The sequence below is a fragment of the Conger conger genome, chromosome 10 (genome assembly GCF_963514075.1).
Source record: "Conger conger chromosome 10, fConCon1.1, whole genome shotgun sequence".
NCBI classification, from domain to species: Eukaryota; Metazoa; Chordata; class Actinopteri; order Anguilliformes; family Congridae; genus Conger; species Conger conger.
Window position 1 is genome coordinate 35228553 of NC_083769.1, and position 17493 is coordinate 35246045.

Sequence of the window (17493 nt, forward strand, 5' to 3'; positions counted from 1 at the left end):
AAGTACCATTGTGTGTCCAGAAAAAAAGCAAACGACTAGAAAGACCATCAACAACACAGTATTTGTAAATGTTATAATTTATCCCCCTATATTTATTACCTATGATGCAGGCTGTTCTGATCAAAGTTTACATTGACTCGGTGTAAAGTTTCTTCTCTGCACCACAGGAGACACGGCAATACAAATCTACCTCCCTTCGTATTCAAATTTGTGGCGCAATTGCGCAAACCACCCGTCAGTTTATCACCCACATCCACATTAGCAGATTCGACGTTATGAAAATGTCAACGCTGACTCAAAACAACATATATGAGGGCGATTATAAATACTTGGAAATTAATAGAATTAACCAAGTATCATAGACTTTTCTTTCTTTTGTGACACTTAAACGCATTAATAGGCCTATATCAGGAATCCGTTTATAATGTGAAACTAAGCACCAGATTCGATACTGAATTTAAAAACAGAAGAAAGGCAAATAAAATAATTAGGCAAACAAATATGGATTTGCACAAGAATCAATAATGTGTTGTAATGAAAACAAATCAGTAATCGTCATCATGTATCACCTTTGAAATATTTGTTTTAATAGGACACAGCAGCAAATAAGCCTTTTCTGTTTGTCGAAAGTGCTACACGCGCTCATGGCGTAAGGCAGCGGTGGCTTCCCTTTTGTTCGTGGAGTTCCTGTATTATTCTCCTCACAATGAAATCGTTCTGATTTGGGGATTACAGTTCCTCCCGGGTTTTCCTTATTTGTTGCAATTTAATTTTACACACTAACCTGCTTTAAAAGCATATAGCTCTGCCGTGCGACCCTGTGTTAGATTTTTTCCAATGCAAGCAGAATGAACCAGGAGTAGGCTAGTAAGTGGTATTATTTATGAATTCATATTTTGCTGTGTATATGCTACCTTGTGTGTGTATAAGTATACGAAAACGTGTTCGTGATCATATAGCTTATTAACGGCTATGGGCTTAAATTAAGGTGCATTAGTGTATTGGCTACCCATTGGGTATTGAAACATTTGTATGTAGCTAGCTAGCTAGCCTTCTACTAAGGTGCAGGAATTATTTTACCGAGCATTTTTGTGATCGCGACCAGACCAGATTGCCCAGAAGTATAACGTTACTTCTTTTCTCAGTGTAACCTACAACCTCAATTGAAATTGATTTATTTATCTGAATTTTCCACCTTTAAGTTATGCTCTCCATGTCAGCTAGCTGGGTGGATATCCAACTAGCCAGCTAGCTAGCTTGCTAGCAGGTATTCAAGAGGAGAGTGCTGCATTAGTGCGGAGGGAAAACAATGTAGCTGCTCTCCCTTTTGTCGGTACTGTATCTGTCTGTGGTGCACGCGCGAGATTGGTAACAGTAGCTATCTATATAAACGACTGTGTTTATTTAACTTATTTCGCCCCGACTAACGTTAACACAGTAACTAATGTTAGTCGTTTTCCCTCTTGTTTTCAAGGACCCGCGGTTGCAGTTGATAAATGGGACGTCAAGTAGAGAAATCTTGGACATGTGAAGTGGGAAATGGATTCGATATCAACGCGAAACGGATAATCCGTGGTGGTTAACGTTAAACCTGTTGAGGTTATATCAAGCGAGTGCGAGTGGGCTAACGTTCATAAACAAGCTGTTCCCTTGGGAGAAACAGTACTACAAGTGCTATGGTATTTTCAAATTTTGTAAGATACTTGTGGCGACACAATTTTAATGATACTGTATGTTGTTGTAACTAGTATGTAACTAGTTAAATTAGCACTCTTAGAAGCAAAGGGAAACGAACGACGTTAAACTAAGAACTCATCTGTAGCTCAACTAAAGTTAACGGAGTAAACCTCATCACTGAAGGCACCAACGCAAGGTCAATTTGAGGAATAATGATTCCACGTGTTTGAGAAACTCCAGTTGTCAAACTGGTTGAAGCCGGTAAGTTATGTTTTTTTTGCTTAGATTTTCATTTATATTTCGCTTTGAATTAGTTTGTCAGTAACTTATGTGTTAGCTAGGGTTATTCGTTAAATTCTGCTTCAGTGCTAGACTAAGTCAGCTAACGTTACATATTGGCACAGTAAGTTTAAGCAAAACTATACTATGAACTGGCTAATTCGTTTTTCTTTAGTACATTTGGCTAATACATTGGATTCATCCAATACTGTGGAGACATGAAGTTAGTTAATAAAGCGGTTGATCATTAAAACGGTTTGTCTGCAATGGAATGTGATTGTTTGCAAATGACAAGACGTTACCATTGTTGTCATGGAGAACGAGACTGCTATTTAGCCTCGCGCCACCTGTTGGTTATAACACCTATATAACGGTAAAGTTCGGCGTTACTACATTTTTGTCACCTTAAGATGACAAGTGTCATCTGAAATCAGCCCTTGTCGCAATATAATTTTGAATGTGTAATGCACGTGGTCTAATTAGTCATTATTTGTCATAATGTATATATATCGGGAAGCTATGACTAGTAAACGATCAAAAGCATCTCTTATTTATTTCGGATGTCAATACTGAGGGCTTGTAGAGCTTAACATTTTGGGTGTTCAGGTTGGAAGGACCATCAATGTTTTCATGAAAGCCAGACTGTACAACTTTAAGAAGTGTATGTGTGGAAGTTACTATCCCTGTACGCCCGAAAAAGCTAGCTTTCTGTCTGTATATTTCATCATGTAAGCTGAAGCCTCTGTCCCAACAGCAGTGTTGGTGCGATGGGACTGGATTTTGATGTCAAGACCTTTTGCCACAACCTGCGGGCGACCAAACCCCCATATGAGTGCCCCGTGGAAAGCTGCCGCAAGGTTTACAAGAGCTACAGTGGCATTGAATATCACCTGTACCACTACGATCATGACAACCCGCCCCCAGCTCAGGGCACACCCCAGCGTAAACGGAAGGGCCGGCCACCCCGAGTTCAGGGAGGAGGGACGGACGATGGGGATGGAGGAGGTGGTGGCGGTGGGAAAGGTGGGGGCCTTGGGGGTGTTGCCAAGGGCATGACCCCTGGAAGCCCAGAGCGCTCGGAGCGATCTCACTCCCCGGGCCGGGAGGCCATGACATACGCTCAGGCCCAGCGCATGGTGGAGCTAGAGATCCAGGGGAAAATCCATCGCATTAGCATCTTCGAGAACTTGGACGTGGTATCGGAGGACGAGAGCGGTGGGGAGGACCCTCCCTCGGGAGCGGGGGGTGGGGGAGGAGGCTGTAACGGAGGGGAAAGTGGGGGAGGCAGCGAGGCGGGAGGCAACGGCAACAAGGACAGGCCAGACACCCCCGCTACCAATGGAGGCAAAGGCACCACCACACCAAAGTCTGGAAAGCACAAGAGCAAGGAGAAGAAGAAGGAAAGTGGATCAGCTCACCATCACACCCACAGCGCCCCTCCCGGCCCTGCCATCAAGCTGCCTGAGGTTGTGTTCCGGGAGCTGGACCAGGAGAGACCAGACGCCCCTCCACGACCTTCCTCTTACTACAGGTAAGCTCTATTCTGTCCATGCAGATTGCAGGTTACTTCTGATTAGTGTGGGATGTTGATTGATAGGAACTGTGCAACTTATGCACTTGACACTTGTACGTTGCATTAGAACAATCTCGTTAATTTTCATGGTTGTTAATAGGCACTGTTCAACGAAGAAGCTGTAATGGCATGTTTAGTAAAAATGGGTTGCTGACGTATAATAACATTAAACGAATTAGGCAAAAATACATTGGTAAAATGTCATATTTTGAACTTCAGAGAATATTTAATGTGAGAGTTTTACATATTTACTCCAGTGATGATTTTCCATGTAAAGACTAGCAAAGATATGACTGAAAGCTCATCATTTCCTGAACACAGTGGTGGCCCATGAGCTGGAAACCAAGGACATCAAAGTCTTAAAGTCATTGCTTTCAACCTGTTCAAATGTAGTACAATTTCACCATGGTGCAGCAGTGTGGAATAATAGTCGGGATTGCACCTCAAATGTTGTGGCTTGATTTCTGTTGGCCTGTAAAATGTCCAGCTGTATAAAGTGATTGTTTAAAAAAAATCTATGTAAGTCAGTGAGAAGTGATGGGCTACCACAATATAAAATGTAGACACCAAGTCAAATACTGATATTGGTTATTACTCAAATAGGCTGAGAGCAATGATAGGTTTAAATGTCAGATTTTGGCCTGCTCAGTTCCCTTGCTCATGAGCCACCACTGCTTCAGTACCTTGTCACAGTATGTCTCTAGGGATTAATGTGCAGCACTGCAACTAGACTAAGCCTTTCATACGTTTGCTTTGTAGTTTTTCTGCTACCTTTTTCATCCCATTTAACACCTGGAAAAACCGACATCCTCCTGTCAGGTACATTGACAAATCGGTGGAGGAGCTGGATGAAGAGGTTGAGTATGACATTGATGAGGAAGACTACATCTGGCTGGACATCATGAACGACAAACGACGAAGCGATGGAGTGGCACCCATCCCCCAGGACGTCTTTGAGTACCTGATGGATAGACTGGAGAAAGAGTCCTACTTTGAGAGCCACAACAAGGTGTGCACGTACCCTTAAGACAAGGCTCCACCCTCTCACAAATTTCAGCTGTGTCTGTGTCGTTCGTAGAGCAAGTGGGGTTTGTGCAAGCTACCAAGGGGCTCTTTTGTTGTGGTGTGGCCCAGTGTCTGCCTGTGGCTCTATGCAATCCAATGTGCTGAAACTGCCTTTAGTGATTTCACTGTTTCATCCACTTCATGGTGTCATGAGAAAGGATTTACTCGTATGGCGAAAAAAGCATGGTAATTAGGCGTGGCAACGCAAGAAAGTAAGTGGTTTGTGGGGACCAGAGCCCTAACATGCGCCCCTCCCGTCCCACCCAGGCGGACCCCAGCACTCTGATCGACGAGGACGCCGTGTGCTGCATCTGCAACGACGGGGAGTGCCAGAACAGCAACGTCATCCTCTTCTGCGACATGTGCAACCTGGCGGTGCACCAGGAGTGCTACGGCGTGCCCTACATCCCCGAGGGCCAGTGGCTGTGCCGCCGGTGCCTGCAGTCGCCCTCGCGCGCCGTCGACTGCGCCCTCTGCCCCAACAAGGGCGGGGCCTTCAAGCAGACGGACGACGCTCGCTGGGCCCACGTAGTGTGCGCCCTGTGGATTCCTGAGGTGAGGAGGAGCTCTGCGAGGGTCTTACATCAAATACGTGAAGAGTGTAAACGCACCTTCACAATGTTAGGGAAGGAGCTTGCATGAGAGTCATTATTATGCTGATTAACATTTAAGAAGGTACAGCGACGAGCTGCCAGCCAAGCTTGTAAATTCTTGAGTCTCTTTCTCCAGACTACGCTCCCTTTAAGGCTGGTACAGACATGTATATTAACGTTGTTGGTGACTGCAAGACTTGGTAACGCACAGAAGCACTGGATGAGCGCAAAATTAGGAGTCTGGGGAACGGGGTGCATGTTTTGAAATGTGGCGGATTATTGGGGCACTAATGATTTGTACCTCCGCAGGTCTGTTTTGCAAACACAGTGTTCCTGGAGCCCATCGACAGTATCGAGCACATTCCCCCAGCACGCTGGAAGCTCACCTGCTACATCTGCAAGCAGCGGGGCTCCGGGGCCTGCATCCAGTGCCACAAGGCCAACTGCTACACTGCCTTCCACGTGACGTGCGCCCAGCAGGCAGGACTGTACATGAAGATGGAGCCGGTGAGGGAGACCGGTGCCAACGGGACGTCCTTCAGCGTACGCAAAACGGCCTACTGCGACATCCACACTCCCCCCGGCTCCATGCGACCAATGGGAGGTGTGGGCGGAGCCAGCCTGAACTCCTCCCACAGCGAGGGGGAGCCGGAGGAGGAGGACGAGCCGGGCCCCCACGACGAGGACTCCAAAGGGTGGAGCTCCGAACGCGTGAAGCGGGCCAAGGCCAAATCCCGCCTCAAAATGAAGAGGGCCCGCAAGATCCTGGCGGAGAAGAGGGCGGCGGCCCCTGTGGTGTCAGTGCCCTGTATACCCCCACACAGGTGCGCCACTGGTACACACACATGGACATGCATGTATACACACACCCACACACACATACACCACCAATCAAAGGCTCCAGCGATCTGCCCTGACAGACAGTGTAGTGCAAAAAATTGTATGATTAATGATCAACTTTTTCTTCTTTCTAATGTCAAAAACCTCCCTCCGTAGTTCCAGTTTGAACACTGCTTTATCTTCATTTTTCTAGGCTTAGCAAGATCACCAGTCGCCTAACAGTCCAGAGGAAGAGCCAGTTCATGCAACGACTGCACAGCTACTGGACCCTGAAGAGGCAAAGCCGTAATGGAGTCCCTTTGCTACGTCGTTTGCAAACCCACCTGCAGTCGCAGCGCAACGCAGAGCAAGTTCCCACTGTAAGTGTCAAATGTAAATGCCTTCACATGCAGACATTCCTCTTGCTACCACTGTTTACACACACACACACACACACACACACACACGCACACACACTATACAGCCGCTGCTTACATGTATTGTGTCCGTGTGTGTGTGTGTGGACAGAGGGACAGTGAGGAGAAGCACGCAGCCCTTAAGGAGCAGCTCAAGGCCTGGCAGAGACTCCGGCACGATCTGGAGAGAGCCAGGCTGTTGGTGGAGCTCATCCGCAAGAGGGAAAAACTCAAGAGGGAGACGGTAAGGCTCTACACGTCCTTCACCGGGGAAACATCTACTGTATGCCAGCCAATTGAACAGGCTTCAGTCTTAGCTCTCTACGTTAACACTTACGGCCACACCAAAATTTGTTTTTGATTGGTAGGGAACATCTGGCAAATTGGGGAAAAAAGAACCAATCCACCTCTAGTAACAGTTTGGGGTGGCCCACAAGAATTCAGTTATTTTGTTTTTACAGCTTCTTATTTTTCCCCATGTGTTCCCATACAGCAGAATGTTCGTTGTCGAGCTGTGTTTATCGTTGCTGAGCTGTGTTCAAGCCTGTGTCTGCTATGTGCACAGATCAAGGTGCAGCAGCTGGCTCTGGAGATGCAGCTGACTCCGTTCCTCATCCTGCTGCGCAGCACACTGGAGCAGCTGCAGGACCGAGACACCAGCCACTTCTTCACCGAGCCCGTCCCACTGGCCGAGGTACTGACCATGTCATGCCACCGTGGTGGCGCTCTTTTCAGTGCTTGTGTTTGTAATGCTGTCGTGTACAAAGTAAATGTTCAGTGTATTGAAGTACTTAATTTGTGATGATGCAGCTGAAGATGTGACTCCTATGGTAATGTTTCTCTTGTTTTTTTAGTTTCCTTCTGAATGAGAAAAATTGGGCTAATTAGGCCCTATGATTATTATTGGCATTATTGTTATTGACACTGTTATTGACATCACTTAGGTCCCGGACTACTTGGACCACATCGAGCGGCCTATGGACTTCCAGACCATGTGGAACTGCCTGGAGTCCCACCGCTACCTCAGCTTTGAGGCATTCGAAGCCGACTTTGGCCTTATAGTGAACAACTGCCTCAAGTACAATGCCAAGGACACAGTGTTCTACCGAGCCGCACTACGCCTCCGGGAGACAGGGGGCGCTGTGCTCCGGCAGGCCCGCCGGCAGGCCGAGAGGATCGGCTTTGACTATGACACGGGCATGCACCTTCCCCGGGAACCCAGCACAGAGCCACCTCGCGAGCGGGAGCGGGAGCGGGAGCGGGAGAGGGACAGGGACAGGGACAGGGACAGGGAGAGGGAGAGGGAGAGGGACCGAGACCGGGACCGGGACCGAGACCGAGACCGAGAGAGAGACAGAGAGAGGGACAGGGAGAGAGAGAGACCGTCAGCCTCCACAGAGGATGGTGAGTGTGTCTGTGTGCCGGACTAAACTGCAGAAGCTTCCTGCTCATCTCTGTCCTTCAGTCTGTCCCTAACATTGTCTCCTGTTTTTCTTTCCATTTTCCCTCCCTCTCACTTCACCTGTCTCATTTCACATGACTTTAAGATGGTTGTGGACTTCCTGTGGTTAAACACTGGCTAACTTCCTCCTAACTTACCTCACCTGATATGGCCCTCTGTCTCTCCTCCCCTTTTTCTCTCTCTCTGTCACACCCTCACCCTCCTTCATCCTCCCACTTGCGCTCTCCCCCTCCCCGTTTCCCTTCCTCTCCCCCGCTCTCTCTCTTCTCACAGACGTGTTTTTGCCAGAGAATCGGCGGCGGCTGCCCCTGGAGGAGCAGCTGCGGGTCCTGCAGGCGCGCTTCGACGAGGTCAGCGCCGGGAAGCACAGCATCGGCCGCTCGCGGCGCGCCAAGGCGCTGCGCAAGGAGATGACCGTCATCAAGCGCAAGCTGGCCCACCAGCGCGAGGCGGGGAGCGGCCCCGGGGCCCGGGACCCGGGAGGGAGCGGGGAGCGCAGCGCCTCTGTCCCCCACCACCACCCGTCCTGCACCCCACGCCACGACGAGGGCGGAGAGAGCAGCAGCCACGAGATCAGCAGTAAAGGTGAGACTGGCCTTATGCAGGAAGTATGTCTGGGATGGCTAGCTATACGTCTGTCCTCAACCGCACCCTGAGGGCAGATGGCTGCGTCAAGAGGGTAATCTTGCATTGTAATCTTATAGAGTATGCCCCTATACTGAAAAGGCAGCTCTGGCTCTCTGCATATTTGTTGTTGTGATTAGAGCGATTGTCTCTCATGCTGGAGACCAGGGTTCAATGCTGAAGTGTTCCTTTTTTCCCCTCTTTGTTTTTCTCGATTTACATTTAAAAAAATAATTATCCAATAACCAATTACATTTTTAAACTCAGTCCAGGGGGCTTGGGGAAAGGCAATCTTAACTGGAACGGGTCCATTGGAGCAACTCTGTTTAGGGGATAGAACGGAGTCAAGCAAAATGCATCCGGGTGCTGTTGAGGGCAAAAAACTCTGAGTCTGTGATGCAGTACCTGTGTAAAATGGTCAGTAAGCACTCAGCACTGCATATGTGCAACAGAATGTCAAAGCACACTTGATTCTGTACATGTGTATATGACAGTCTCCTCTTCTCTCTTTGTCCCTCTCTCCCCCCCCTCCAGACCTGAGTGCTTCCTCCTCTGCTCTTGCTCCAGAGGTGGGGCGCAGAACCTCTGTACTCTTCTCCAAGAAGAACCCCAAAGCAGCTGGACCCCCCAAGAGGCCTGGCCGACCCCCCAAGAACCGCGACACGTCCGGGGGGGGTCCTGGTGTGAGCCCCAGTCCTATAGGGCCCCCCCAGCTACCCATGCTCTCCTCACGGCCCAGGAAGAGACCCCGCAGCCCTCGAACCAGCTCCAGCTCCGAGAGCGACAGCGACAACGACGACCTCCTCCTGGGTGAGACACACTGACCCCACACTGTACTGTACACTGCCACAACACTGACCCTACACTGCCACAACACTGACCCCACACTGTACTGCACACTGCCACAACACTGACCCCACACTGACCCCACACTGCCACAACACTGACCCCACACTGTACTGCACACTGCCACAACACTGACCCCTCACTGTACTGTACACTGCCACAACACTGACCCCACACTGCCACAACACTGTACTGCACACTGCCACAACACTGACCCTACACTGCCACAACACTGACCCCACACTGTACTGTACACTGCCACAACACTGTACTGCACACTGCCACAACACTGACCCTACACTGCCACAACACTGACCCCACACTGTACTGTACACTGCCACAACACTGACCCCACACTGCCACAACACTGACCCCACACTGTACTGCACACTGCCACAACACTGACCCCACACTGTACTGTACACTGCCACAACACTGACCCCACACTGTACTGTACACTGCCACAACACTGACCCCACACTGACCCCTCACTGACCCTACACTGCCACAACACTGACCCCACACTGTACTGCACACTGCCACAACACTGACCCCACACTGTTCTGCACACTGCCACAACACTGACCCCACACTGACCCCACACTGCCACAACACTGACCCCACACTGTACTGCATACTGCCACAACACTGACCCCACACTGTACTGCACTGCCACAACACTGACCCCACACTGCCACAACACTGACCCCACACTGTACTGCACACTGCCACAACACTGACCCCACACTGTACTGCACTGCCACAACACTGACCCCGCACTGACCCCACACTGCCACAACACTGACCCCACACTGTACTGCATACTGCCACAACACTGACCCCACACTGTACTGCACACTGCCACAACACTGACCCCACACTGCCACAACACTGACCCCACACTGTACTGCACACTGCCACAACACTGACCCCACACTGTTCTGCACACTGCCACAACACTGACCCCACACTGTTCTGCACACTGCTACAGCACTGCACACACAAGCTCACAGGCTTTTCTCCCCCAAGTGCTGAAGGCTCTTTTCCCCCTCAGGCCTCCCCAGTAACGGCTTTGACGGGGGAAGCCAGCCCGTGACGGAGAGCTTCCGGGTGTACCGCAACGAGCGCAGCCTGCCGCGATCCAGCTCCGACTCCGAGTCGTCCACCACCAGCAGCAGCAGCGCCGCCTCGGACCGCACCAGGTAACCCCCGCAGCTCCAGCCCCGCCCTGCCTCCGCACCGCACCGCCCGCTGACCTCCTGACCCCGCTCCTCCTCTGTCCCTCCAGCACCACTCCCTCCAAGCAGGGGCGCGGGAAGCCGTCCTTCTCCCGTTCGGCCTTCCCGGAGGACAGCAGCGAGGACACGTCGGGGACGGAGAACGAGTCCTACTCTGTGGGTGGGGGGCGCAGTGTGTCCCACAGTAAGCATCCCCATGTAAAATGACGCAAAATGGCATTTCGTTGTTTCAAATGGTATTGGGTACATGTTAGCACAGTATAACCAGCAGCCATACAATCCACTTATCAGGGTTTCTCAAATACACAAATAACTGCTAAGACCACAGACTCTGTTTTACAAACCTTCTGTAGCCCGGCCTCATATTAAAATGCACTGAATGTAGATACTTCTCACAGTCATGCAGAAAACCCTCTGTCGTTTTCTTCTTCTTCACCTGCTTCTCCTCCTTAATTTGCCAGTTATAATCAGAAATGCTTCCCCCCCATTATTAATTCTCCCGTGTCTTGTTTGTGGTGCAGCCCCTGTATTGCTTGCTTTGGGCTGGGGTTCTGTGTGTGTAAATTAGAGCTGTTCCCGTGTGCTGAGGTGTTGCTGGTGTGCGTTTCAGTGGTGAGGGGCCGGGGCAGGTCTACGTGCTGGATGAGCGCAGAAGACTACGCATCGCTGGATGCACTAGATCTGGTCTGGGCCAAGTGTCGAGGCTATCCGTCATACCCAGCCCTGGTAAGGGAGACCCGAAATGCACGTACATGCACACTCTTCTGCGCATGCTTGTGCAAGAACAGCTCTAAAGCACTTCCTTTCCCATGCTCTCAATCCCTGCAAATAATATGTGGCCACAAGGGGGCAGCAGACTGTTTGTTTCTTCCCCTTACTGTTTCTCTTTCTCACCCTGTGTGTGTGTGTGCGTGTGTGCGTTTTTTGTCTCTTTTGCTCCACTCTGCACCCTCTCACTTTGGACCCCCTCATCCACAGATCATTGACCCCAAGATGCCCCGTGAGGGGGTGTTTCACCGGGGCGTGCCCATCCCCGTGCCCCCGGTTGACGTTCTGAAATTGGGGGAGCAGATGACCCAGGAGGCCAGGGAACACCTCTTCTTAGTGCTTTTCTTCGACAACAAGAGGACCTGGTCAGTGTTTTTCTGCATCCTTCACTTTAATCTCTGCATGTCTTTCACATAGCTGTCGAGCTCTGCTCGGGGTCTCTGCACTTATACGGCCTTCCAGCCCTCGCCAGGACTGCTATAGCCTTCATTCTCCTGGAATTTACATTCAAATTTTAAAACAAAACAGCCGCTGGTTGTCTGTTTATCACTTTTCCTTAAAAATATTCGTATTTGCCATCCTCATGGACCTTGAGCTTGTGCCGGATCTCGCCTCCTGTTTTGGTGTTTAGTGTAGTTAAAATGATGGGTGCGTAATTCAGTCTTTTTCTGCCAAATCTATTTGGATTATAGCAGTGTGAAGTGACTTCTTGCCTTATGTTACTTTACAACGTATCCAAAATACAATCTCCTACATTAGTTTATTTGTTTTGAAGTCTTAAAAGAGCCTTTTTAAACCAGTTGATTGCATCGTCCCACTTTCTGTCAGCAGTTACCAGCGGCTTTTGAAATGCTGAGCCTCTGGCTTCTGTGAAAAGCTTTACTTGACCTCTTTGAACTGATTTTCTTTTGAGGTGTTAACCAGGGTAGCAGGCAAGAGGAAGCTTGTAACAGGTGTAACAAAAACAGAACTGCAGATGTGTGCAGTAATTGTTCAAAACACATTTTGTGGTGAATGCACGGAAGCCTATTTCTTGCAATCGTAGAGCACTATGTGCAAAATTAGTTTTTTCATTAGTTATTCATTTCTATTTATGCAGCATGTATATAAATAGCTATTGACCATGGTTATCTTGCCTGCTGTTTGTACAATTCCTACCAGTACACGTTAGTGCGCAAGTATTTGGACAGTGACAATTTTTGTTCTATTGGCTCTGTACTTCAACACATTGGATTACATATTGGATTTACATACTATACATATGAGGTTAAATTTCAGACTGCCAGCTTTAATTTGAAAGTAATTAAATCCATATCACTTGATACTTGTGGGAATTAGAGCACCTTTTATACATGGGCCCCCATTTTAGGGGAGCAAAAGTAATTGGACAATTGCCTGCTCATCTGTTTCTTGTCCAGCTGTGGGTCTTTCCATCATTAGTTCATGAACAGAAAAGCTAACAAAATATCTTGAGTTTATTCTAGGTGTGATTGATTTAGAGTCTGTGGCTGTTGTCTCAACATGGGGACAAAATAAGTGTCTGTGCCAGTAAAGCAGGCCAGCATGGAACTGGAAAATCAGAATAAAGCGATCAGAGACACAGCAAAAATATAGTCTATAGACATAGGGTTGTCAAGATGAACTGCTCGATACATTTTTACTGGTAAGCTCAGCGATAGCAAGCAACCTGCTAGACCGCAGAAGACCAAAGAATGCATTCACTTAAGAAGAAAAACCCCTTTACAACTGTGGAACAGATCAAGAACAATCCAGGATATAGTCATAGATGAAATAAAGAGAAGCTACAGCAGCATAACATCAAAGTTGTTAAAGACAATTTTGTGAAGAAAAAAGTAACACTTGAGTAAAAAAAAGTACATTTAAGAAACTGTAGAGTTCTGGATCTTATGGACAGATTTGACTAGTCTAAACCTGTAACAAAGTGATAGAAAGAGAAAATGAGCTACTCATGATCCCTCATCTCTGAACATGGTGGTGGGGTGTTGTAAGGCTTGGCCTCTGGAATTGGCAAATTTGTCTTCATTGATGATGTGACTGCTGATGGCAATAGCAGGATGAATTCTGAAGACATCTTATCTACTTAGGTCCAACCAAATGCCTCAAAACTCATTGGACGATGCTTCCCCTTACAGTTGGACAATGACCGTAAACATACTGCTTACGCAACCAATGAGTTTTTCAGGGCAAATATTTGGAATGTTCTTCATTGGCCATGTCAATCACCCAAGCTGGATCCATCTGAACATGCATGTCACATACTGAAGACAGGACTGAAGGCCAAAAATCCCAAATCTCCAAAGAAACTGGAGCTAAATACTGGTGCAGTTCAGGCCTGGCAGAGCATCACTTGGGAAGCTACTCAACATCTGATGAAGTCTATGAGCTGTCAGGCAGTCAACAAATGCAAAACAATTGCAAATAAATACAAAATATGACAACTTTATTTCAGATTATGGCAATTGGTCCAAGTAATATTTGGTCCCATAAAATGGTAATCTATGTATTAAAAAGGCTGTAATTCCTATATGGATCACTGGATATGTAAATACCCTTAAATTAAAGTTGATAGTCTGGACTAATTTATTTTTTCATTTAAAATCCAGTGTGCTAGACTATAGAGCCAAAATGTTGTCACTGTCAAAATACGTATGGACTGCAGTGTATGTTTTCCATATGTGCCTTGAGAACATTTATCATTTATGTATTTTATGGCTTCTTTTTTTTTTTTTTTAACTGAAACACTAACTGAGGTTTCAAAAAAAAAAAAAAGAAAAAAAAAAAAAGATGGTCGATATGACACACAGGCTACACACACTAAAGTGTGAGATATGAGTGGCTATCAAAACAGATTTTTTGATAATTGCTGTTGTGCTGAAGGTTACACAGCTTATGGGAACTAAAGTTAAAAATGATAGAGTGTGTGTTTTGATGGCTGTTAGCAGCATAACGGAAATATGTGCTCATATGCACATAAAATGAGGCCACACGGCAGCTGACATTGCACAGGAGCAGAAGTGGGTCATGGCTGACAAGCTAAGACAGACAATTGATAAAGTGGAAAATGTCTCATCTTTCTCTGATTTCGTGTAAACTGTGGGGCACTCCACTGTTTAACGAGGGTGTGTGCGTCTGTATTCTGTTTTGTCAACCTAACTAGGCAGCATGAAGTTGGCTGTTACATGTTGTAAAACCAGCAAGAACAGTTGGCCAAAGGACAAATTATTAAAACTAGATATTTTGAATTAGAAAAAGTAACAACACAACTTTATTGTAATGAAAGTGAACAAGGCCCGAGCAGACTGAATAATTTGAAGTAATTCAGTGTGAAACTGTCCATTTTAATTTTGTTCATATAAACCATCAAAGTATTGTGCACAAAACTTAAAAATGAAGTTTCGTGACATCATTTAAATGGACTAAATTATGAACCATTGACATGATCATAATTTAAAAAAGGTTTGATTAATTAAAAGTTCTTGCCTCCCAGACATATTCTTGTCACCTCAGTCTTAACATCCATTTCCTTGTGGCTGAAGAGAAGAACTAACAATTATTCAGTTCATCAATTCATTTCAATTAGAAACTAGATTTTTTTTACAACAAGATAATTGAGTTGAGGAAAATGATCCTGTATTAAATATATCTGCACATGCATTTCAATACTCAAATCAACGGGATACTCAGTTTGGGTTTTGGATGGTAAAAGTATGTTGCTGTGGTTTTCTAATAAAGCTATTCAAACCTTGCTCTACAAGGTTCCATCTGATCCATTGTCGTTCTGAAACTCGACTTCCTCAACAAATGCTACATGGAACAATAACAATGGCTCAGTATGATATGGAGTTCATATTATTGTCTGTTCTCCTTGAGGGTTTGGGTGGTACTTTGATGAAATGGCATGGGAATACCTATTAAGAAGGAAGTTGAAAAGTTTGTCAGGTGGTGTAAGGTCAATTTTCTGGGGATGAATACTACTGAATACTACTTTCAATACTGAAAACGCACACAAAAGAACAAAGGGTACTTACTGAGAGGGAGCGAATTGAAATGGTTTTGAAATATGAATGCTTATGAATGGTGATGGATCATAAACTGACATGGGATCCCAATACTTAAGCCTTTTATAACCGTGGATTGCAGTGGCTTCATGAAGGCTTCTTCTTCCTGTGCTTGTGCAGGCAGTGGCTGCCCCGCTCCAAGCTGGTCCCTCTGGGAGTGGAGCCTGAGCTGGACAAGGAGAAGATGCTGGAGGGCAGGAAGTCCAACATCCGCAAGTCTGTGCAGGTGGCCTACCACCGGGCCATGCAGCACCGCAGCAAGGTGCAGGGAGAGCAGAGCAGCGACAGCAGCGACACAGACTGAGCGCCCGGCTGCTGCCATGTGTGTGCATGCACACGCAAACGCACACGTACATGCGTGAACACACGTACATACACGCGTACACACACACGTATACACACATACATACACACGTACATACACACACATACACACGTAAACACACGTACATACACACGTACATACACACGCAAACACACACGTACATACGTAAACACACATACATACACACGTACATACACACACATACACACGTAAACACACATACATACACACGTACATACACACACATACACACGCAAACACACGTACATACACACGTACATACACACACATACACACGCAAACACACATACATACACACGTACATACACACACATACACACGCAAACACACACGTACATACACACGCAAACACACACGTACATACGTAAACACACATACACATGCAAACACACACGTACATACACACGCAAACACGTATACACACGAACACACACAAACACACGTAAACACACATACATACACACGTGCGAACACACGTACAGACACACGCATACACACGTGTACACATACACGCACGTACATACACACACTCATTCACTCACTAGCATGTGGCTCCAGTGTCCACATGTATACATATACACATACACACACACACGCGTACACACGTACAAACACACACGTACAGACACGCATACGCACACAAACACATGCACACTCACATGTGGCTCCAATGTCCATGCGTATACACACACACACACGGCCCAGCCGAGATGGCTTAACTTGGGAGTAATAGACAGTTTGTTGCCAGTTGTATTCTCAGCCTTTCATCCCTTTGGCTTCAGTGTGTAATATGTAGTGTAAAACTATCCTGTGGGAATGGGGCCAAAATGGGTGATTGGAAATGGAGGATGCGCAGATGAGTGTGTGCGCTTCACAGAATCACAGAAAGAGAAGTACTCTACACTTGTTTACACAAATTTAGCTGATCTGTGTAAATATGTATTTAAAACTCGGAAGGAGGAAAAAGTTATCATAATGCTATAAAAATAATCCTTGAATCATGATTTCAAAACTTGCAATGCAGGTTGACATGCACCTCTGGGTGTGCATGTGTGTCTGTCTTGTCTGTCTCTCTGTGGATGTTCCGTTAGCTGAAATGTTGGCTATGGTGACTGGGTTGCCAAACACAGATGTCCTGATGAGCACTGCTGGAGGCACTAACACACGTACCCCCGGACAGAAATACTCATAAAGCACACACACAGCCTTGTTCCGGAGCTATGCTGTACCAGCGATCACAGCATACAAGTCTTCTGCTCCAACTCCCATCTGCACAACCTTCATAATGGAGTGACCACAGAGGAACATGGCTCTCAATCTGAATTCTAATCTTTTGTGATCACAAATGTCTTCTCTTATTTATTTGTCTCTGTGATTTCTATGTTGATGGATTTCAGAGCCCCTAAAAACTTGCACTGTGGGGATGTTTTTTTGTTTTGTCTCTTTTTTTTTTTTTTTTTTTTGACTTTTATTTTGTTAATATTCTTCCTGGATGAACCAGTGAGTTTTTTGATGAATAATGTTAATGAATCATTATTGGGTATAGGAAATGCAAAGCTGCCCTGCATTTGAAAGGACTTGAAAAGCAGCGGTCAGCCAGAGGGTTTTATCGTCGTCTGTCATAGTTTCAGGCCAATGGTATTAGAACTTTTATATATAAATACAAAGTTAAAAAGATAGGACTTTAATAAAAGAATTGAGTTTTGTA

The 17493-nt window shown here is 46.7% G+C and overlaps 1 protein-coding gene across 1 annotated transcript; it reads left to right on the top strand.

The window, feature by feature from the left end:
- The first annotated feature begins 653 nt into the window (after window positions 1–653).
- brpf1 (bromodomain and PHD finger containing, 1) lies at window positions 654–17493 on the top strand. The gene is made up of 17 exons (XM_061258157.1): window positions 654–867; window positions 1475–1938; window positions 2711–3487; window positions 4349–4538; window positions 4862–5149; window positions 5497–6011; window positions 6221–6386; window positions 6535–6666; window positions 6988–7116; window positions 7367–7826; window positions 8158–8469; window positions 9043–9318; window positions 10409–10556; window positions 10643–10776; window positions 11203–11318; window positions 11571–11725; window positions 15560–17493. Exons 3-17 carry the CDS (start codon window positions 2724–2726, stop codon window positions 15741–15743), a joined length of 3969 nt encoding a protein of 1322 aa, XP_061114141.1. The 5' UTR covers window positions 654–867; window positions 1475–1938; window positions 2711–2723; the 3' UTR covers window positions 15744–17493.

Excerpts from the sequence above, each read along its gene's own strand:
- brpf1 (XM_061258157.1), top strand. The coding sequence starts at position 2,724 with ATGGGACTGGATTTTGATGTCAAGACCTTTTGCCACAACCTGCGGGCG. Across the intron at positions 6,387-6,534 it reads ACGCAGAGCAAGTTCCCACT|AGGGACAGTGAGGAGAAGCA; the intron begins GTAAGTGTCAAA and ends GTGTGTGGACAG. Across the intron at positions 10,557-10,642 it reads GCCGCCTCGGACCGCACCAG|CACCACTCCCTCCAAGCAGG; the intron begins GTAACCCCCGCA and ends CTGTCCCTCCAG.